General features: G+C 46.7%; 1 protein-coding gene across 1 annotated transcript in view; it reads left to right on the forward strand.

The window, feature by feature from the left end:
- The first annotated feature begins 569 nt into the window (after nt 1–569).
- cyp27a3 (cytochrome P450 family 27 subfamily A member 3) overlaps nt 570–24,100 on the forward strand; it is a 65,455-nt gene continuing 41,924 nt past the window's right edge. Inside the window, exons 1-3 of the mRNA XM_080199533.1 lie at nt 570–848; nt 11,167–11,357; nt 23,084–23,283. Of these exons, the coding sequence (XP_080055659.1) occupies nt 597–848; nt 11,167–11,357; nt 23,084–23,283 (643 nt within the window). The 5' untranslated portion in view covers nt 570–596. The remainder of the gene's footprint in view (nt 849–11,166; nt 11,358–23,083; nt 23,284–24,100) is intronic.

The raw sequence follows: 24,100 nt of genomic DNA on the forward strand, positions 1-24,100 counted from the left end.
ATGAGGTATGTGGAAGACTCTTTGTTCCAAGCCTACACACCATTCCTTTACCGGTACATGGCTGACTATTTTGGTGCTGCTTTTGTGCTCTCATCCAGAGCTGGAAAAATCCATCAACTTCAACAGGAATAGGATGGGAAATGGGGGCGTGCGGTCCCCAGAAGCGGAGGGGGTTTCAGTTCAGTTGGGCAGCATGGTCGGTGCAGGCTTGGAGGGCGGAAGGGCCTGTGCTTTAACGTTCTTTGTCCCCAGATGTGCTGGTTAGGTGCGCTGGCCAGGCCAAATTCTCCCTCAGTGTGGGCTCAGGGGATTGTCACAGTAACTTCATTGAAGTGTTAATGTGAGCCTACTAATAAATAAGCTGAACGAAGAGAGGTGGATGTAAACATACCAGATCAGATACACTGATAAATTGTCAGCAAGCAGCAGCTCCCAAATTACTGCAGTGCCGGATTTCTGTTTTTTCTCAACTGACTTGGCACAGCCCCAGCTCCGATTAGCTTTGCTATTGTTGAACGAAGGCGAGATCTCAGAGGATCAGGAGGTACTCAGTCAGGTTAGGGTCCAGCTCTCCCTTGCTGGCTGGAGCAGTGCAGATGTCTCTGTGGCTGCGCCTCCGTCCCTGCTGGCAGCGGCGGGGATTTTCCCCCCGCGTCCCGGCGCTGCGCCCGCTCCCTCGGTGCAAGTCGGGCGTAAGAGCGGCGCCGGCGGCGGCGGAGACTCCGCTCGATGGGCGGGCGGAGCGGACCGATCCGAAAAACGCCCGGGATCTTCCCGTGCAGAGTCTGCTTTCGACCGCCTACTGGCACTTTGTGAAAGGATACCATGAGAAAACCCATGAGTTGCAGGTGAGAGGGGGATGTGGGGTGGGGTGGGCTGGGAGGGGGGGGGGGGGGAGTGTGGGGTGGGGGTCTCTTTCGGGTCAAACCAAGTAGACAAACTCAAATTACATTAGGACAGAGTGAAAACAAAAACAAAAAGTCCAAAGGAGAAACTTAAATCAAAATGTGACTGTCGGGGGTGTGTAATGCACCTCAGCCCCTGCGGTGCCCAGCGGGTGCGGAAGGTGTCGACTGTTCCTGCGGACACTGCATGCTCCCTCTCCAGGGACACCTAGCCGCCAATGTAGCCACGGTAGAGGGGTGGGAGGGTGTATTTAACTGCTGGTGTGAACCCTCCTGGCAAGAGTGGGTTTCACTGTACAGCGCAATGCACTGCTTCTTCCTAATGTTCAGTTGTTGTCGAAGTTTTATTTATCAGTCACAAGTAAGGCTTATATTAACATGGCAATGAAGTTACTGTGAAATTCCCCTCGTCGCCACCCTCTGGCGCCTGTTCGGGAACACTGATGGAGACCTTAACCAGCACGCCTTTCGGACGGTAGGAGGAAAGCGGAGCACCCGGAGAAAACCCACACCGACGCGGGCACAATGTGCAGACTCCGCACGGACAGTGACCCGAGCTGGGAACCGAACCCAGGTCCCTTATGCCGTGAGGCAGCAGTGCTAACCCACTGTGCCAGCGTGCTGCCCAGGTGCGAGCAGATAAATAAGGGGTGCAATTGAGGGATAGGAGGACAGGTTTGCGATGGACACATGTAAACACACACCAAGGGTGGAATTTTCTCATTCTACTCGCCGTGGGGCAGGACAATGCAAAGATCCGTTGACTTTGGGAGGGATTTTCCGGCATTGGGATGAGCACGGCAGGAATGTATCCTCCAAGTGTGGCAAATAAGGTCGGTGAGCTAGAAGCACACACGGCTGTCTGGGAAAACCAGCAGCGGCTGGGAACAGAAGTAGAATTTGATCCGTAGTGAAGCAATCCATTTGGTGGAATGCCAGTCACTTCTTCTCCCCTGCTATTTTCTGGTTCTCTTGCATTTACCATGGAAATATGAAGTGCTGGCAGCTGCGATCTCTCAGAGAGGAAAGTGCTTCATCCCCAGTTTCGCTGAGTTAACTTGCTTCTCACGATCACGGTAACACAGTGGTTAGCACTGCTGCCCTCACAGCGTTAGGGACTCGGGTTTCGATTCCCAGCTCGGGTCACTGTCCGTGTGGAGCTTGCACATTCCCCTGATGTCTGCGTGAGTTTCCTTTGGCTGCTCTGGCTTCCTCCCACAGTTCAAGGATATGCGGTCCAAGCCTGCACCGACCATGCTGAGGGAAATAAACTTTTGGGATAGAGCAGGGGAATGGGACCGATTGGATTGCTGCACAGAAAGCTGGCGTGAACCCGATGGCCTCCTTCAGTGCCACCAAGTCTCTACGGCCCCATGAATCAAGTTCCACCTTTTCAGGCAGAGCATTCCACAATGTTGTAGCTCCATGCAGAATTCATTCCCTTCGGCTTGTTTTATCTTCAATCTGATTCCCCACCCACCTGTCAGCAGTAAAAGTTTCTCCTGATTAACTCTACCTAACACTTCTATTCATTCCCTGCTCTAAGGAGAACAAGCTCAGCTCCTCTTGTCTATCCATGTTACTGAAGTCCCTTATCCCTGTTACCATTGCAGCGAGTAATTCCACAGTATAGCCTGAAAAGAGGCCCTTCGGCCCATCAAGTCTGCACCGACCACAATCCCACCCAGGCCCTACCCCCATATCCCTACATGTTTTATCCGCTAATCCCTCGAACCTAAGCATCCTATGCAAATTAAATTGAACTGCAGCACATTACAGATTGTCTCAGGAGAATAGGAACAGGAGTTAGAGATTCGGTCCCTTGAGCCTGTCCCATTATTCAATTAATTTGCCAGTCTACTTGCTTGCTATGTTAACTTCCTGTGATTATTGTGTAAGGACACTTGGATTGCTTTGCGTAATAATAAGTTTTACTTTAAAAAGAAATAATCTTCAGATCTATTCTTCCTACCAAAGAGGATAAGTTTGCATTTCTCCATATTATTATATTTCATTTGCTGTTTTCTTTCCCTGTCAACTTAAACTTCATGTCTAATGATATGCTGGCGTTGGAGAAGGTTCAGTATCCCGGGTCCAGTATCCCGGAAGATCCCGGGTATGGAGGGATTTTCTTATGAGGAGAGGTTGAGTAGTTGGGGCCTGTACTCATTGGAGTTTAGAAGAATGAGAGGTGCCCTTATGGGCACACGTAGGATTCTCAGGAAGGGTTTGACAGTGTAGATGCTGAGAGATTGTTTCCTCTTGTGGGAGCGTGTTGGACCAGAGGGCATAATCTCAGAGTAAGGGGGTCATCCATTTAAGACAGAGATGAGGAGGAGTTTCTTCTTTGAGGACAGTGAATCTGTGAAATTCTTACCTGCAGCTGTAGAGGCTGGGTTATTAAGTACGCTCAATGTTGTGATCGGCAGAATTTTAACCAGTAAGACAATTGAGGGTTATGGGGATAAGGCAGCAAAGTGGAGTTGACAAGTATCGTATCATTATTATGGCAGCACGGTAGCACAGTGGTTAGCACTGCTGATTCACAGCTCTAGGAACCTGGGTTCAATTCCCGGCTCGGGTTACTGTCTGTGTGGAGTTTGCACATTCTCCTCGTGTCTGCGTGGGTTTCCTCCGGGTGCTCCGGTTTCCTCCCATGTCCCAAAGATGTGCGGGTTAGGTTGATTGGCCATGCTAAAATTTCCCCTTAGTGTACTAGGATGCTTAGGTTAGAGGGATTAGCGGATAAAATATGTAGGGATATGGGGGTAGGGCCTGGATGGGATTGTGGTTGGTGCAGACTCGATGGGCCGAAGGGCCTCTTTCTGCACTGTAGGGTTCTATGATTCTATGATTATCACGAAAGAGGTAGTGTTGGGCAAGTTAATAGGGCTGAAGGTAGACAAGTCTCCTGGCCCTAATGGAATGCATCCCAGGGTACTAAAAGAGATGGCAGGAGAAATAGCAAATGCACTAATGGTAATCTACCAAAATTCGCCAGACACTCCAGCAGATTAGAAAACAGCAAATGTGATGCCAATGTTTAAAAAAGGAGGTAGACAAAAGGCAGTTAACTATGGGCTGGTTAGCTTAACTTCTGTAATAGGGAAAATACTTGAATCTATCATCAAGGAAGAAATAGGGAGACATCTGGATGTAAATTGTCCCATTGGTGAGATGCAGCATGGGTTCATGAAGGGAAGGTCATGTTTGACTAATTTGGTGGAATTCTTTGAGAATGTTACATGTGCAGTGGACAATGGGGAACCTGTGGATGTGGTGTATCAGGATTTCCAGAAGGCATTTGACAAGGTGCCACATCAAAGACTGCTGCATAAGATAAAGGTGCACAGTGTTACGGGTAATGTATTAGCATGGATAGAGAATTGGTTAACTAACAGAAAGCAAAGAGTGGGGGTAAATGGGTGTTTTTCTGGTTGGCGATCAGTGACTAGTGACATGCCTCACAGATCAGTGTTGGGAGTGCAATTTACATAGATGATTTGGAGTTGGGGACCAAGTGTAGTGTGTCAGAATTCACAGATGACACTAAGCTGGGTGGCAGAGAAAAGTGTGCAGAGGACACTGAAAGTCTGCAAAGGGCTATAGGTAGTCTAAGTGAGTGGGCGAGGGTCTGGCAGATGGAGTACAATGTTGGTAAATGTGAGGTCATCCATTTTGGTAGGAATAACAGCAAAATGGACTATTATTTAAATGATAAAAAATTGCAGCATGCTGCTGTGCAGAGGGATCTGGGTGTTCTTGTGCAGGAATCTCAAGGAGTTGGTTTCCAGGTACAGCGGGTAATGAAGAAGGCAAATGGAATTTTGTCCTTCATTGCTAGAGGGATGGAGTTTAAAAACAGCGAGGTTATGTTGCAGCTGTATAAGGTGCTGGTGAGGCCACACCTGGAGTACTGTGTACAGTTTTGGTCTCCTTACTTGAGAAAGGATATACTGGCACTGGAGGGGGTGAGGAGGAGATTCACTAGATTAATTCCAGAGTTGAGAGGGTTGGCTTATGAGGAGAGACTGGGGCTATACTCATTGGAATTCAGAAGAATGAGGGGAGATCTTATAGAAACATATGAGATTATGAAGGGAATAGATGATAGATGCAGAGAAGTTATTTCTACTGGTGGGTGAAGCTAGAACTAGGGGACATAGCCTCAAAATAAGGGGGAGCAGATTTGGGACTGAGTTGAGGAGGAACTTCTTCACACAAAGAAGTTTTCACATTTGTTAATTTTCTCCCACATCATTGTTTCCAAAAGCTTTCCATCACTTGGTTCAAACTGACTGATCTTTGGTTGTAATTCTCCAGTCCTCTGGCACCATCCCTGTGTCGAGGGAAGATTGGGTGAGATTACGGTCAGTGCCTGTACAATTTCCACCCTTACCTCCCTCAATAAATGTCCCACGAATGAATAAAGTGAGGAACGGTTGAGGACTCTGGGTCTGTACTTGTTGGAGTTTAGAAGGATGAGGGAGGATCTTATTGAAACTTACAGGATACCGCGAGGCCTGGATAGAGTGGACTTGGAGACGATGTTTCCATTAGTAGGAAAATCTAGAACCAGAGGGCACAACCTCAAACTAAAGGGGTGATTCTTTAAAACAGAGATGAGGAGGAATTGTTTCAGCCAGAATGTGGTGAATTTATGGAACTGTTTGCCGCAGAAGGCTGTGGAGGCCAGGTCACTGAGTGTCTTTAAGAAAGAGATAGATAGGTTCTTGATTAATTAGAGGATCAGGGGTTATGGGGAAAAGGGGGGATGAGAAAAGTATCAGCCGTGATTGATGGGCCGAGTGGCCTAATTCTGCTCCTATGTTTACAGTCTTAAAAAAGAGTATGCTTAGTTGCCTGCTATTTGACCTTGGTGACTCATCAACTTCAGGTATAGCCGGCCTTTCTATTGCTTCCTTTTTATGAACTTTTAGCCCATGCATTATCTCAGCCACTACCTCTTTCACTATAAATGTGACACCGTCTTCTTATTTGTTAAATACAGGTGCAGAGTACTCATTTAACCCCTTTGTATCTACATGGACATCTGATTTCTCATCCCTAATCAACCTTAGTCTCACTTTTATCCCTTTTTTAATATCTACATGTCTATAGGAGACTTCAGGATTCCCATGTTAGCTGCCAGTCTCTTCTCATCCTCTCCCTTTTCTGCACTTTCTCTTTGATCATCCTCTATTCAGTGGGCTCCTCGCTTGTATCATTAATATGACTCGCGACATTTTCTGCTTCATCTTTCGCTTTTCCATCACGCAGGGAGCTCTAGGTTTATTTGTCCTAGCTTTTCCCAGTGTGGGAATGTTTCAGGGGCGTACCCAAACTGCTGAGTCTGTTCTCACGCCACTGAAACTGGCCCTGGACGTGGGAACAAGATGGGCAAAAGGGACGAGAAGTGCTGGTCACATGGAGGCTTTGCAGCAAACTCAGACTAGCGGACCCTGCTGACGTGTTTCTGAGTTTTGCTTTCTATGACGTACCTTCTGTGCTCGGCCTGGTTCCCGCTCGTCGTAACACTCGCACACTCTCTCCGTCATCCAGGTAGCCCTGGCTTTGTTTGTTCTTTCTTGACCCCACCTGGGGATGTTGCAACCAATTTATCTCTGGAACTCAAACCTGTGACAAACATTCTGTTCACTCTACCTGCATCCGTCTAAAACATTCTGCATACAGATGCCAGTGTAAATACTACAAATCCCAGCTGTTAAGAAACCGTAGCAATTAGGGACAGATTTCAGACTGGTTCATTTTTTTTGAGCAGAACGAGAGCTTTGGACTCATTTGCTGCAAACTACTTTGATTATATTCACGGTGATGATGTTGAATGCGACACTAATTGAAAATATGAATCTGTGAGAATGACTATGTCGGACTGTTACTTGACTTGTCTATGAACCAGCTTTCCCAACTTTGCTGCAAACTCCTACACGTTAGTAAGCAGTTCCTTGCTACAGTGACAGGCCTGGGTTTGCCCTTACCGTGGTTGTTTTGCAGTGATAAGATCAATGTTTGGTTGCCAGTCAGTTTTCATTCCTCGAATGTTAAGTTAAACACTTCTTTCAACATTTCCTTTAAATCTCTACCCCCACCCCCCTCCCCGGTCCCCTCAACCCAACACACGCTCCCCATGCTCGTACATATCCAAAGCTTGCCGACAAGCCTGCGCCCATCTCGAAGGCTTCTTATAGCCCCATTTAGTGCCAACTCATGACCAACCCCACCTCCCAACTTTCACCCTCCATGCCAACTTAACAGGTATTGACCGTGGGCAGACTTCAGGGTGGGGGCACACTAACATTAAATAAATTGATGTATCTGTTGCAGATTTCACTGTATTAAAAAAAAACAATCACAGAATCCCTACAGTGCAGAAGAGGCCATTCAGCCCAGCAAGTGTGCACAGTCTCCCTGACAGAGCATTTTACCCAGGTTCCCTCTCCCACCCTATCCCTGTAAACCCCCACACCATTTCCCATGGCTAATCCATCTAACCCACACATATTGGGACCCTAAGTGAAATTTAACATGGCCACTCACAATTGTTAAAATGGCGGCGCGGGCTCGTTGGGCCGAAGGGCCTGTTTCCCGTGCTGTGTTGTTCTTTGTTCTTCTTAGTTAATCCACCTAAGCTGCACACCGTTGGACCGTGGGAGGAAACCGGAGTACCCGGAGGAAACCAACACAGACATGGGGAGAACATATGAACTCCACATAGACAGTCACCCAAGGCCGGAATTGAACCTGGCTCCCTGGAGCTGTGAGACAGCAACCACTAACCACTGTGCCACCCTCTCAGCAAATGAGGAGGGGTTAAGAAAGGACAAACAAAGCCAGGGCTGCTTGGATTCTCTCACTCTCATTCATGATATCCCACACACTACATTTAAATCCACACAAGTACTTAATCTGCTATAAAAACAAATATTTGTATTTATAAACCCATACTAAAGTCAGAAAAGATCACTAATCCTTTAATAACTTTTCATCTGTCAATCAAACTGAATCTAGCATCCCCCCATCAACCCCCCCGCAACCCCAAACCCCACTGTGATGATGATAGGTGTGGATGCAATCAAGCATTATGTTATGATGATTGGGTTAAGGGTTATGTTAACAAACACCTGTTGAGACTTTTCGAATTGTTTTTGAACTCTCAGCCACAGGCAGGCAGTTCTTTTTCAATTTTTAAAGAGCAGGGGATTTAAATAACTTCATGACTTGACAATTCTACATACCTTATCCTTCCCTCATGAGGATTTATATCTACTCTAAAGGTTTGTAATGCCCACATTGCAGGATAAGGCCTTTTCTGCAGCAGAAATGACTCATTTGGACTCAGCACTGAGTTCGTATGGCCCTACTTAGTTTGGATTTCCCACATGTCAGTGTTACATATTATCCCTTTCCCTAAATGGTGAATGTACCTATCATTTTTATAGGTTTCTGGAGCCTCCACTACTCGGTGAAAACAGGGGCCAAACATTCATTCGTTCTCCCTATTTCGTTTACCCAACTCCTTCACGGTGGCGCAATGGTTAGCACTGCTGCCTCACAGTGCCAGAGACCCAGGTTCAATTCTGGCTTTGGGTCACTGTCTGTGCAGAATCTGCCCATTCTCCCCTGTGTCTGCGTGGGTTTCTTTGGGTGCTCCGGTTTCCTCCCAAAGTCCAAAGATGTGTGGGTTAGGTTGATTGGCCATACTAAATTGCCCCTTAATGCCAGGGGGATTAGAAGAGTAAATGTGTGGGATTACGAGACTTGGGCCTGGGTGAAATTGTGGTCAGTACAGACTCAATGGGCCAAATCACCACCTTCTGCACTGTAGGGATTGTATGGATTTTTGACACAATTTTAAACCTCCCGTTGAACATGCCCTGGTCAGTTTTTTTTAGCATTGGTATCATTACACATGGAATGAATGTCCTGAGTGATGGGGTGTCAACCACACAACCAATTAATCACCCATTGCACTCTACAATGGAAAAGACTTTGGATAGAACATAGAACAGTACAGCACAGTACAGGCCCTTCGGCCCTCAGTGTTGCGCTGAGCAAGTCCGAACCCAAGATCAAGCTATTCCACTCCCTATCATCCTGGTGTGCTGCATGTGCCTATCCAATAACCATTTGAAAGTTCCTAAAGTGGCTGACTCCCCTAGCACAGCAGGCCATCCATTCCACACCCCCACCAGTCTCTGAGTAAAGTATCTACCTCAGCCACCCCTCCTATATCTCCCACCACGAACCTTATAGTTATGTCCCCTAGTAATAGCTACGTCCACCCAAAGAAATACTCTCTTCGTGCCCGCCTCATCTATCCCCCTCATCATCTTATAAACCTCTATTAAGTCACCAGTCATCCTCCTCCATTCTAAAGAGAAAAGCCCCAGCTCCCTCAACCTTTCCTCATAAGACCTACCCTTCCAAACCAGGCAGCATCCTGGTAAATCTCCTCTGCGCTCTCTATAGATGTTTTTAGACAGATGACATGAGAATGTACGGACGATCTTTTTTTTTGAGTTAAATGTCTTAACTTAGTAATACAATCTGCACTGCCGTTTTGAACCATCCTTTTGAATGGCCCCCTTTCCGCTTCTACTGTTCATAACATCGTCTTTGCTTGCTTGTGTCTGACTGTTTGGATTGTGTTTCTCTGGGACGGGGGGGGCAGGCGGGCGGTGGTGGGGAAGGCGACTGCATTTGCTCTGTTAATCTGATTATGCAGTGGAGGAACAGACAAGCTCTGTTTATGAAGGCAGCCGTAACCATGGGCCAACATGAAGATGTCCGTCAGTGAATTTTCACCCTATTCATGAGCTGAAATGTTAACTCTGTCCACAAGTGCTGCCAGGCTTACTGTGCACTCCCAGTGTTTATTTTTGACTCGACTGAATTGGTTATAAAATCTTTATATTGCATGTGTCCAGGATATTGTAGAATGGTAGAATCTCCCACTAGCAGCAGGAGGCCATTAGGCCCATTGTGTTGTGTTGGCCCTTTGGGCTATCCAGCTAAGCCCATCCTTTAATTCTTCCCCCCGCCCCCCCCACATTGTTCCACAAATGTTTCCTTTTCCAATTCTTATTTATCCAATTATTATTGAACCTTCACCCACCAGGCAATGAAATCTATTCATAATCATTCTGTGTTTCTAGAAATAAACTCCTCACATCTACCCTCAGTTCACTGATGATGTAATGTGATGGCTGTTGTCCATCCCACAGTTCCGCTCACTGCCATAACATGAAGGACGGCATTGTCAATCAGGTCTGCCCTCTGATTGAGAGGGTATCTTACTGAAATGTGTTGGCCTAGGGGTATTTTCACTAGACTATAAATCTAGCAACTCAGCCAATGCTCTGGGGAGCCGGGTTCGAATCCCATAGAGTCATAGAATCCCTACAGTGCAGAAGAAGGCCATTCGGCCCATCAAGTCTGTACTGACCACAATCTTACCCAAGCCGTATCCCCATAACTCCATGCATTTATCCGAGCTCACCTTCCTGACACTAAGGGGCAATTTAGCATGACCAGTCCATCTAATCCGCACGTCTTTGGACTGTGGGAGGACATTGGAGCACCCGGAGGAAACCCGCGTAGACATGGAGAATATGCAAACTCCACACAAACAGTGATCCAAGCCGGGAATTGCACCCAGGCTCCTGGCACTGTGAGGCTGCAGTGCTAACCACGGTGCTACCATGCTGCGTCTTAGTGTCCAGAAATTTGTAGCTTGGGGTGGTAGTGGCGTAAATGCTTGGGGTTACAAAGATAGGGCCTGGATGGGATTGTGGTCAATGCAGGCTCGATGGGCTGAATGGCCTCCTGCACCATAGGGATTCTATGAATCCCGCTGCCGGAGATGGTGGAATTTGAATTTAATAAAAAATATCCGGTATTACGGGTGACCATGAAACCATTGCCAACTGTCGGAAAAACCCATCTAGTTCACTAATGTCCCTCAGGGAAGGAAATCTGCCATCCTTACCTGGTCTGGCCTACATGTGATTCCAGAGTCACAGCAATTCAATCGGCTCTCAATTGCCACCCAAGGGCAACTAGGGATGGGCAATGAATGCTGGCCAGCCAGTGACACCCATTTCCTATGAATGAATGAAAAAAAAAGTACAAGAAGACTCTATGAGGATATTTTCTGTTGATAATACAGTGGCATCCTGCCAAAAGCTTCAGGAGAAATTTAAGAGCGAGTGACTCTCTTTTGTCTGATTTGTTTTTGTAGATTTTGCAGAAGAAAATGTTTGGCCCCATTTGGAGGTCTCAATTTGGTCCCCTCAGGATCGTCAATGTGGCCAGCGCTGATTTAATTGAGCAGGTTTTGAGGCAGGAAGGTAAATATCCGGTGCGAACGTACATGCCTCACTGGCGGGCGTACAGAGAGCTGAGGGGACAAGCTTACGGACCACTTTGTGAGTGAGTATCACGGGAAGCGTGCAACGCTACCTCTAAGAGCCCGTTTCTTTGAAGGTTTATCAGTCGTAATAATGTCCAGCTTGGGGCAATGAATGCTGTTGGGCAAAGAGGGCAAGGATTATCCAATCAGGTGACAAAATGTCTCTTGCTTTCCAATTGGCCATGCAAAGGAGGTGTACTAAAAGGAGAAATGTGTTGGATGACTAACGGTGGGAGTGGGAAGGTGGAGGCAGGAAGTCAGAAACCTCCAGGAACTACCATGGTGTGCCCAAGAGGTTGGAATAAGGATCGCTGCTTTTTTTGCACAGTTCAGAGACGGTCGCCGGTGGGGAGGGATTGTCTTGTGAGCAAAGGTTAAACAGATTAGGACCCTACTCATTGGAATTTGAGCCCCATTCAAAGGGGTTTGACAGGGTAAATGCTGAGAGGATGTCTCCCTTCATGGGAGTGTGTGTGTGCGTGTGTGTGTGTGCGTCTGTGTGTGTGTGTGTCTGTGTGTGTGTGTGTGTGTGTGTGTGTGTGTGTGTGTGCGTCTGTGTGTGTGTGCGTCTGTGTGTGTGTGTGCGTCTGTGTGTGTGTGTGTGCGCGTCTGTGTGTGTGTGTGCGTCTGTGTGTGTGTGTGTGTGTGTGTGTGTGTGTGTGCGTCTGTGTGTGTGTGCGTCTGTGTGTGTGTGCGCGTCTGTGTGTGTGTGTGTGTGTGTGTGCGCGTCTGTGTGTGTGTGTGTGCGTCTGTGTGTGTGTGTGTGTGTGTGCGCGTCTGTGTGTGTGTGTGTGTGTGTGTGTGTGTCTGTGTGTGTGTGTGTGCGTCTGTGTGTGTGACCAGAGGACACAGTCTCAGAATAAAGGGGTGCCAATCTGAGATTGTGATGAGCAGGGTTGTGAATCTTTGGATCTCCTTGCCACAGAGAACTTTTGGGCAGAGTTCTCGTGTATATTTAAGGCTGAGATAGATCGATATTTGATCAGCAAGGGAATCAAAGGTCACAGGGAAAGGGCAGGAAGGTGGATGTGAGGAATGTCATTGGACCAACCATTTGAATAGCAGAGCAGGGTTGAGAGACCAAATGGCCTCCCCCTGTTCCCCACATACTTACCCTGCTAATCCCTCTAGGTATCCCAGGACCCTAAGAGGCAATTTAGCACGGCCAATGCACTTAACCTGCTCATCTTCAGACATGCGGGAGCACCTGGAGGAAACTCACGCGGACATGGGGAGAACATGCAGACACCACACAGACAGTGACCCAAGCCGGTAATCGAACCCCAGGTCCCTGGAGTGGCGAGGCAGCAGTGCTAACCACTGTGCCACCATGCTGCTTACCAGATTGATGTCTGGGATAGCGGGATTGATATATGAGGTGAGATTGAGTCAGTTAAGATTATATTTGCTGAAGAATGAAGTGTGGTGGCAGGGTGGGGGTGGGGGGCGGGCAGTGCGTTGTCATAGAAACCTATAAAATTCTAACAGGGTTGGATGGTCTAGGTGCAGGAAGGATAATTTGATGGTGGGGGGGAGTCCAGAGCTGGGGGACATTGAGGACATGGAGTCAACATTTTAGGACTGAGAGGAGGAGAAATTTCTTCACCCAGAGGTTGATGAATGTCTGGAATTCACTACCACAGAAACTATTTGAGGTCAAAATTGCCCCTTGGTGTCAGGAGGATTAGCAGGGTGCGTATGTGGGATTACAGGAATAGGGCCTGGGTGGGATTGTGGTTGGTGCAGACTCGATGGACCGAATGGCCTCCTTTGGTACTGTAGGGATTCTATGATTCTGTGAAAACATGAATGTTTTCAAGACGGTGTTAAACAGAGCTCTTAAGTGAAAGGGACTAAAGGAATTGAGTGGCCAGCAGGAACAGGTTACTGAGTTGGATAATCAGCCATGATCATAACGAATGGAGAAGCAGGCTCAAAGGCCTATTCCTGCTCCTATTGCCTATGTTTCTATGAATTCCATGTTCCCATCTACCTTTGATTTTCTTGCCTAACAAGAATCTACCAACCTCTGCCTTAAAACTATCCATTAAACCCCGCCCCCCAGACCGCCTTCAGGGAGTTTCCAAAGTTGCACAGTCCTCAGGAATAAACCTCTCCTCATGTCTGTCCTGAAAGGGCAGCCACTAATTTTCCAACAGTGCCCCCTGACCTGGGCACACCCACAAGAACAAAGAAAATTACAGCACAGGAACAGGCCCTTTGGCCCCACCGATGATGCTGCCCGATTGAACTAAAACCCCCTACCCTTCCCGAGACAATCCCCCTGTTCCCATTCTATTCATGCATTTGTCAAGACACCTCTTAAAAGTCATGGTCATATCTGCTTCCACTAGCTCCCCCGGCAGTGAGTTCCAGGTACCCACCCCCCTCCGTGTAAATAAACTTGCCTCGTACATCTCCTCTAAACCTTGGATCTCGCCCCTTAAAGCTATGCCCCCCTAGTAATTGACTCTTCCACCCTGGGAAAAAGCTTCTGACTATCCACTCTGTTCATGCCTCTCATAATCCTGTAGATTTCTATCAGGTCGCCCCTCAAACTCTGTCATTCTAGTGAGAACAAACCAAGTTTCTCCAACCTCTCCTCATAGCTAATGCCCTCCAGACCAGGCAACATCCTGGTAAATCTTTTCTGCATCCCCAAAGCCTCCACATCCTTCTGGTAGTGTGGCGACCAGAATTGAACACTATTCCAAGTGTGCCCTAACTAAGGTTCTATAAAGCTGCAACATGACTTTCCAGTTTTTAAACTCATTGCCCCGGCCAATGAAGGCAAGCATGCTGTATGCCTTCTTGACTACCTTCTCCGCCAGCATTACCACTTTCAGTGACCTGTGCACTTGTGCACCCAGATCCTTCTGCCTATCAATACTCTGAAGGATTCCACCATTTACTGTACATTTCCCATGTGTATTAGATCTTCCAAAATGCATTACCTCACGTTTGTCTGGATTAAACTTCATCTGCCATCTCTTCGCCCACATCTCTAACTGATCTATATCCTGCTGTACCTTCTGATGGTTCTCATCACTATACGCAAATCCACCAACCTTTGTGTCATCCGCAAACTTATTAATCAAACCAGTTATATTTCCCTCCAAATCAATTATATATATTACAAACAGCAAAGGTCCCAGCACTGATCCCTGAGTAACACCACTTGTCACAGCCCTCCATTCAGAAACACACCCTTCCACTGCTACCCTCTGTCTTCTTTGACCGAGCCAGTTTTGTATCCACCTTGCCAGCTCACCTCTGATCCCGTGCAACTTCATCTTCTGAACCAGTTTGCCATGAGGGACTTTGTCAAAAGCCTTACTGAAGTCCATGTAGACAACATCCACTGCCCTACCCTAATTTATTATCTTTGTCACTTCCTCGAAAAACTTGATCAAGTTAGTGAGACACGACCTTCCCTTCACAAAACCATGTTGCCTGTCGCTAATACATCCCTGTATTTCCAAGTAGGAATAAATTCTGTCTCAAAGAATCCTCTCCAATAATTTCCCGACCACTGATGTAAGGCTCACCAGCCTGTAATTACCTGGATTATTCTTGCTACCCTTCTGAAACAAAGGAACAAATTGGCTACAGGGGAGATCCCAGAGGATTGGAGAATAGCCAATGAGGGTACAAAGATTTCTCTCAAGGCCCCAGTAATTTCCTCCCTTGCCTCTCTCTCAGTATTTTGGGGTATATCCCATCAGGCCCTGGGGACTTGTCTACCTTAATGTTTTTCAAACCCCCTCAATACCTCCTCCTTTTTGATCTCAACATGACCCAGACTATCTACACACCCTTTCCCAGACTCTTCATCCACCAAGCCCTTCTCTTTGGTAAATACTTATGCAACGTACTCATTTAATACCTCACCCATTTCCTCTGGCTCCACATATAGGTTCCCTCTCCTGTCCTTGAGTGGGCCAACCCTCTCCCTGGCCACTCTCTTGCTCTTTACATATGGATAAAAAGCTGTGGGATTTTCCTTAATCCTGCTGGCCAATGCTTTCTCGTGACCTCTTTTAGCCCTCCTTACCCCTTGCTTAAGTTTATTTCTACTTTCCTTGTATCCCATACTTGCTTTGTGTGTTCCCAGCCCCCTCGCTTTGACAAATGCTTCCTTTTTCTCTTTGACTAGGTTCACAATATCTCTCATTATCCAAGGTTCCCAAAACTTGCCATATATTTCCTTCATCCTTACAGGAATATGCCGGTCCTGAATCCCTATTAACTTACACTTGAGAGCCTCCCAAAGAGATGTTAATTTGCCCTCAAACATCTGTCCCCAATCTACATTCCTCAGTTCCTGCCTAATATTGTTGTAATTAGCCTCTCTCCAATTTAGCACCTTAACTTGAGGACTATACATATCTTTATGAATCAGTACATTAAAGCTTACTGGACTGTGGTCACTATTCCCGAACTGCTCCCTTACTGAAACATTGACCTCCTGGCCAGGCTCATTCCCCAATACCAGGTCCAGTGTGGCCCCTTCCCTAGTTGGACTATCTACATACTATTTCAAGAAGCCCTCCTGGATGCTCCTTACAAACTCTGCCCCATCCACACCCCTAGCTCTATGTGAGTCTCAGTCAATATAAAAGAAGTTAAAATCTCCCACCACAACAACCCTGTTACTTTTACACCTTGTCAAAATCTGCCTACATATCTGTCCCTCTATCTTCCGCTGACAGTTGGGTGGCCTATAGTAAGCCCCAGCATTGTGACTACACCCTTCCTACTCCTGAGCTCTACCCATATTGCCCTTCTTGTATGAGTCCTCCACAGCTGTGGTACAGCTGCGATATTCTCCTTAACCAGTAATGCAACTCCCCCACCACTTTTATATCCCCCTCTATCTCTCTGAAACATCTGTATCCTGGAACGTTAAGCTGTCCTTCCCTTAACCAAGTCTCTGTAATAGCAACAACATCGTAGTTCGTCGTACTAATCCAAGCTCTAAATTCGTCTGCCTTACCTATTACACTTCTCGCATTGAAACAAATGCACTGCAGTCCACCAGACCCTCTTTGATGAGCAACCATCCCCTGCCTGCTGTTTCTCGGGTCAAAAGTTATGAAGAAGAAATGTCTCTTCCACATCCGTCTTGTCAAGACTGTTCAGGGTCTTATAAACTTCAACCAAGTTGCCTCCCACTCTTCAAACAAAGTAAGAGTTTCTATAGATGAGAATTAACAAAGAGAGCTTTGGCCGGGTAGAATGTGAGTCTGGGGAATTAATAATGGAGATGGCAGATAAACTGAATGAGTATTTTGCATTGGTCTTCCAAATGGAGGAAACAAGTAAGATTCCAGATATAGTTGCAAATCAGGAAGTGGAAGGGAGGTGCCCAATAGAATTGCAGGGAAGCGACACTGAGCAAATTGTTTGAAGTTGTAGGCTGACAAATTCCAGATAGATTTCATCCCAGGGTCTTTGGAGAAGATTCAGTTAGATTGGAAAATAGCATTTGATTTGATTTGATTTATTATTATCACTTGTGTTAGTATACAGTGAAAAGTATTGTTTCTTGTGCACTATACAGACAGACCATACCATTCATAGAGAAGGAAAGGTGAGAGTGCAGAATGTAGTGTTCCAGTCATAGCTAGGGTGTAGAGAAAGATCAAGTTAGTGCGAGGCAGGTCCATTCAAGAGTCTAATGGTATCCGAGAAAAAGCTGTTCTTGAGTCGGTTGGTACGTGACCCCAGACTTTTGTATCTTTTGTCCTTGCATGTGTGTTTATGTGTGAGTGTGCTTGTTCATATATTTGTGTCTCTGTGTGCGCCTTCATGTGCGTGGCTGTTCTTGAGTCGGTTGGTACGTGACCTCAGACTTTTGTATCTTTTTCCTGATGAAAGAAGATGGAAGAGAGAATGTCCTGGGTGCGTGGGGTCTTTAATTATAAGAACATAAGAAATAGGAGCAGGAGTAGGCCATCTAGCCCTTCGAGCCTGCCCCGCCATTCAATAAGATCATGGCTGATCTGTCGTGGCTCAGTTCCACATTCCCGCCCTCTCCCCATAACCCTTAATCCCCTCTCTTATCAAAAACCTATCAACCCGCGTCTTAAAAATATTTAGCGAGGCAGCCTCCACCACCTCAACAGGCAGAGAATTCCAGAGATTCACCACCCTTTGAGTGAAGAAGTTCTTCCTCAACTCCGTTCTAAACCGCCCCCCCTTTATCTTGAGGCTGTGCCCCCTAGTCCTACTGTCCTTTCTGAGCGGGAAGAGCCTCTCCACCTCTATCCTATCCATCCCATTCATCATCTTATATGTCTCAATGAGATCTCCCCTCATTCTTCTAAACTCTAACGGGTACAAGCCTAGTTTATTCAGCCTCTCCTCATAGCTCAACCCCTTCAACTCCGGTATCAGCCTAGTAAACCTCCTCTGCACTCCCTCCAAGGCCAAAATATCCTTGCGTAAGTACAGCACCTAAAACTGCACACAGTACTCCAGCTGCAGCCTCACCAATGCCCTATACAGCCGCAGCAAGACCTCCCTACTTTTATATTCAATCCCCCTCGCTATGAAGGCCAGCATCCCATTCGCCTTCCTGACCACCTGCTGCACCTGCAGGCTGGGTTTTTGCGACTCATGCACAAGGACCCCGAGGTCCCTCTGCACCGTCGCCTGCTGCAGTTTTTCGCCACGTAAGTAATAATCCTTCCTACCAAAGTGGATCACCTCGCACTTGCCAACATTAAATTCCATTTGCCAGTTCCTGGCCCATTCGCCCAGCCTATCTAGATCCTTCTGTAGACTCTCCACACCCTCCGCGCAATTTGCCGTTCCACCAATCTTGGTGTCATCAGCAAATTTCGACACCATACACTCGGTTCCCTCCTCCAGATCATCTATATAAATGGTAAATAGCTGAGGCCCCAGCACCAACCCCTGGGGCACTCCACTAGTCACCATCCGCCAATCCGAATGACACCCATTGACCCCCACTCTCTGCCTCCTATTTGACAACCAATCCTCTATCCACGCTAACACCCTACCCCCAACTCCATGTCCCCTGACCTTCCGCAATAACCTCTTGTGAGGTACCTTGTCGAACGCCTTCTGAAAATCAAGAAAGACCACATCCACTGGCTCTCCTCTATCCACTGCCCTAGACACATCCTCATAGAACTCCAGTAAATTTGTCAGACACGACTTCCCCTTAACGAAACCGTGCTGCGTCTGCTCTATCAAGCAATTCCCCTCAAGATGCCTCACTATTTCCTCCTTGATGACGGATTCTAACATTTTACCTACAACAGACGTTAAACTAACCGGCCTATAATTCCCTGCCTTTTGCCTGGCACCCTTCTTAAACAACGGCGTAACATTAGCCGCTTTCCAATCTTCCGGCACTTCCCCGGAATCCAGCGACGTCTGGAAAATAACCACCAAGGCATCCACTATCACCTCCGCCATTTCTTTCAGAACCCTCGGATGCATTCCATCCGGTCCTGGGGACTTGTCCACAATCAGTCCCTCCAGTCTGTCGAGCACAGCCTCTCTCGTAACAATAATGTCATTGAGACCCTCCAGTCCTACCACCTTTCCATCTCTAACACCCGGCAAAGTATTCACATCCTCCTCCATGAAGACCGAAACAAAAAAGTTATTCAAGACCTCAGCCATTTCCCCATCCCCTACCACTAAGTCCCCCTTCTCATCCTCTAAGGGACTAACGTTCACCCTCGCCAGCCTCTTCCTTTTTATATATTTATAAAAACTCTTGCTATCCTTTTTTATATTAAGCGCTAGCCCAGCTTTATAGTTTCTCCTACCCTTCTTTATCAACTTTGTCAAATTATGCTGGCTGCTTTGCCGAGGCAACAGGAAGTGCCTGGGTCAATTTCAGGTCAGGTGTCTCCAGAGTCCAAAGGTTTGCCAAATCTTTAAGGAATTGAATTAGAGCTTTGTTAGAAAGTTTAAAAGAGTTAGAATGAAGGTCGAGAAGCATAGAACAAGAGGGAAAGAATTAGAGGGGATGCTGAGCACAGCTTACAAGAAGTCGCCTAGCTCCAGTACCATCTTGAGCAAGTTTGTAACCCCTTTATTCAGAAAGGAATGGATTACAAATGCAGGAAACCAAAGACCAGTTAGCTTAACATCTATCATAGGGAAATTATTAACAGCTGTTTTAAATAAATTACAGCAAGAAGTCTCACAACACCAGGTTCAAGTCCAACAGGTTTATTTAGTGGCAAATGCCACCATATTTGCTACCAAATAACCTTGTTGGACCTTGACCTGGTATTGTGAGACTTCTTACTGTGTTTGTCCCAGTCCAATGCCGGCATCTTTACATCATTAAATAAGTTACAACAGGGCATTCAACGATGACCTGGGGAAGTCAGCCTGGTTCTGTGCAGGGGAAATTCTGTCTGACCAAGTTATTGGAGTTGTTTGAAATTGGAGATAAAATGGAATTTTTTGGGGACCCTAAGGGGGATGTGCTCTACATAGATTTTAAGAAGGCTTTTGATAAAGTGCCCTTCAAAAGATCAGTACAGAAACTAAAAACTCCTGATATAGGGAGTAACATATTGGCATGGATTGAAGGTTGCGAGCTAAGAGGAATCAGAGAGTGGAGTCATAGAGGTTTACAGCATGGAAACAGGCCCTTCGGCCCAACTTGTCCATGCTGTCCTTTTTTAAAAACCCCTAAGCTGATCCCGATTGCCTGCATTTGGCCCATATCCCTCTATACCCATCATACCTATGTAACTATCTAAATGCTCTTTAAAAGACAAAATTATACCTGCCTCTACTCCTACCTCTGGACACTCACCCCCCTCTGTGTGAAAAAATTGCTCCTCTGGACACTTTTGTAACTCTCCCCTCTCACTTTATATCTATGCCCTCTAGTTTTAGACTGCCCTACCTTTGGGAAAAGAAGGGGAGTGGATGCCAGTTGGTCATTTTCTGGTGGCGAGTGGCGTGCCACAGGGATCAATGCTGGGGCCTCAACATTTTACACTTTATGTAAATGACTCGGATCAAGGGACCAAAGCTAAATTCGCTGATGATACAAAGATATGTTGGGGAGTAAGTTGTAAAGAGGATTAAGGAGGTTACACAATGACGTGGGCAGGGTAAATGAGTGGGCAAATAGAGTATAATGTGGGAAAATGTGAAATAGTCCATTTTGGCAGGAAGAATAAAAAGTAAGTGTATTGTCTAAATGGCGAGAGATTGCAGAGTTCTGAGAGGCAGAGGGATCTGGGTGTCCTAGTGCACGAATCATAAAAGGCTAGCATACAGGTACAGCAAGTAATTAGCAAAACTGATTGAATGTTATTGTTTATTAGGAGGGGAATTGAATACAAATTGGGGAGGTTATGCTTCAGTTATACAGAGTATTGATGAAACCACATCTGGAGTATTGTAGACAGTATTAGTCTCCTTATTTAAGGAAGGATATAGATACCTCAGAAGCAGTTCAGAGAATGTTTATTTGACTAATACTTGGAATGGGAGGGTTGTCTTGTGAGGAAAGGTTGGAGAGGCTAGATTTATATTCACTAGAAGAGTAAGAGGCAACTTGATTGAAACATACAAGTTCCTGAGGGGTGTTGACATGGTGGATGTGGAGAGGGTGTTTCCCCTCGTCAGAGAATCTAGAATTGGGAGTCACTGTTTAAAAATAGAGGGGGTTGCCCATTTAAAGTGAAAATGAGGCAAATTCATTCTTCTAAGCATTGTTAGGCTTTGGAATTCTCTTCTTCTGGAGGTTGTGGGGGGCAGTCTTTCAATAATTTTGAGCCAGTGGCAGATAGATTCTTGATAAGCAGAGAAAGATTATTGGGATCGGCAAGAATGTGTAGTTCAGTTTAAAATCAGATCAGCCATGATCCTATTGGATGGCAGAGCAGGCTCAAAGGGCCGAATGGCCTACTCCTCTTAATTTGTATGTATGTGTCAGCGTTAATATTGTGTTGAGTTTTAGGCACCACACCCTCGGAAGGATACTCAGGCTTTGGCTGGGGCACAGAAGAGATTTCCTGGAAGGATACCAGGGCTCTGAGGGATTACAGTTAGGTGGATGGACCAGAGAAAGTGGGATTGTTCTCCTCGGAGCAGTAAAGGCCCAGGCAGAGTAGTGTTTTTATAGAGTGAATGGAGAGAGACCGTCTGCAGTCATAGAGGACTTAGTAACCAGAGGAAACGGATTTCAGGTGACTGTCAAAAGATCCGGAGGTAGCGCGAAGAAACAAGATATTGGTATGGAACTATAATGACTTGGAGTGCAGTGCGACTCTCAAGAGGCTGGCACAGTGGTTAACATGCTGCCTCACAGTGCCAGGGGCTCAGGTTCGAATCCTGGCCTGGCTCACTGTCTGTGCGGAGACGGCACGTTCTCCCTATGTCAGCGTGGGTTTCTTCCGCTTTCCTCCAAAGGTGCGTAGGTCGGGTGAATTGGCCATGCCAAATTGTCCCATATATCCCACGATGCGTAGGTTAGGGGGATGAGCAGGGGAAAGGGCCTGGGTGGGATGCTGTGTTGGAGAGTTGGTATTGAGTAGATGGGCCGACTGGCCTTTTGCTACACGGTATGATTCTAAATAGTGGGAAAAAGGAAAAGAACTGCTGAGATTTGGAGAACGGCCTGAGGAATAACAACTGGTTAGATTCCTCTTTCAGAGTGACCTATTTCTGGGCTGCACTAAGTTTTTGAAAGTATCCAAATGGATTTGGGACCCTACCCAAACTTTCAGCTTCAGGCTGTGACCTGAATTCTGTGTTTGATCCAAGTAAATTCTGGCTGAGGGAATTTGTGGATTAGTTGTTCGAACTAACAATGTGCTACGAGTACCAATCACATTGCATGTTTCTGTACTGACAGGAGAGGATAGGCTGTTCGTTGTTTTCAAAGCTAAATGTTGAGCGTGGAAACCTCACCCTGACAGTTTGTAAATTCTGATTTCAGCCCATGGGTCTGTGCTCGCTGAACGTGTTAGCTTGCCTGCCGGTGTGACCGTATTGTATGTCACCCCGGGGTTAAGTTTTGTGGGGTGCAACAGCTATTGAATCGTAGGCAGGGATTTTACGATCTCGTTCGAGCGAGGCTCGTAAAATCCCGCCTGAGGCCAACGGAGAATTCCGTTCAGTGAGCCGTGCCCGCCCTATTTCCGAGGCAGGTGTGGCGGTAAAATTCCGGCCGTAGAACCCCGACAGTGTGAAAGCAGATTATTTGGCCTACCCGGTCTATACCAAATCTCCAAAAGAGCACCTTACCCAGGCCCTATCTCCCTATCCTCGTAACCCCACGTACTTACCCTGCTAATCTCCCTAACCTACTCATCTTTGGACACTAAAGGGCAAACCTGCACATGTAGGAGAAAACTGGAGCACCTGAAGAAAGGCCGCGCAGGCAATGGGAGAACGCACAGGCACCCCAGGCCAGAATTGAACCCAGGCCCCTGGTGTTGTGAGGCAGCAGTGCCAACCGTTGTGCCAGCGTGCCCCCCTGTTGAGGTGGGGCGGGAGGCTTGAGTTGCTCCCAAAATAAATAAATATCTACATTTCCACAGTCTTTTTTTTGTGGCAGGAACAGTTGGGTCTCAGAGGCCAGTCCATCCCCATCATCAAATAACACCGGCGTTCTTCGGGTCCCTGCTGTAGGGGTGGGGACAACAAGGAATACACTGGTGTGTAAAATCCAGCCTAGGGCGTAGCCAAGGGCTCAACCATCTTTCCTCTTGTGCTTTCTCTCTTTCAGGTATGGGAAGGAATGGAAACACATGAGGAGCATTTTGAATCCCAAGATGTTGAAGCCAAAGGAGGTGTCCAGTTATTCTCCTGCCATCAGTGAGGTGGTGACTGACTTTGTGAAGAAAGTTCGGTGGCTGAGAGAAAACCACGGGGGAGGGGTGATGGTGAATGATGTGTCCAGCGAACTCTACAAATTTGCATTTGAAGGTAACAACTTTAAATCTTAAAACCTTGAAGGAAGCCCATTGTGTCTCTAAAGATGCTATCCAATTGATCCCACTCTCTTCACCTCTCCCCATAGCGGAGTTATGGGAGGCGATACCCTAGTGGTATTATCGCTAGACCATTAATCCAAAACTCAGCTAATGTTCTCGGGACTCGGGTTCGAATCCCGCCATGGCAGATGGTGGAATTTGAATTCAATTAAAAAAAGAATCTGGAATTAAGAATCTTACTGATGACCATGAAAACATTGTGGATTGTCGGAAAAACCCATTCACTAATGCCCTTTAGGGAAAGAAATCTGCCGTCCTTACCCGGTCTGGCCTACATGTGACTCTAGAGCCACAGCAATGTGGTTGACCCTCAACTGCCCTCAGGCAAATAGGGATGGGCAATAAATGCTGGGCCAGCCAGCGACACCCATGTCCCACAACTGACTAAAAGAAAATATTCTCCTTCAAGCACTCATCTAATTTATTTTTTTGAAGTTGTGATTGAATCTGTTTCCATTACCCTGTTAGGCAGTGCATTCCAGATGGTAACGCACTGTTGTGTGGAGAAACATCTCCTCTGTCCCACGCCTGGCTCTTTTGCCAGTAACCTTAAATCTGGGTCCTCTAGTCATCGACCCTCCCACCAGTTCTCCGAATTTGTTCATTCACTGGTTTGACTGGTGCATGTTCCGACATCACATGGACTGATCATTGATCAGTGTGGTCAATATGTGAAACTACTTATTCTAAGTAACAAACTCCTTTCCAACCTGTGGGCAGCCTTGAGTAAGATTCGTTTCTACAAATCC

Source organism: Carcharhinus amblyrhynchos, chromosome 11, assembly GCF_965287045.1.
Source record: "Carcharhinus amblyrhynchos chromosome 11, sCarAmb.v2.hapA, whole genome shotgun sequence".
Lineage (NCBI taxonomy): Eukaryota > Metazoa > Chordata > Chondrichthyes > Carcharhiniformes > Carcharhinidae > Carcharhinus > Carcharhinus amblyrhynchos.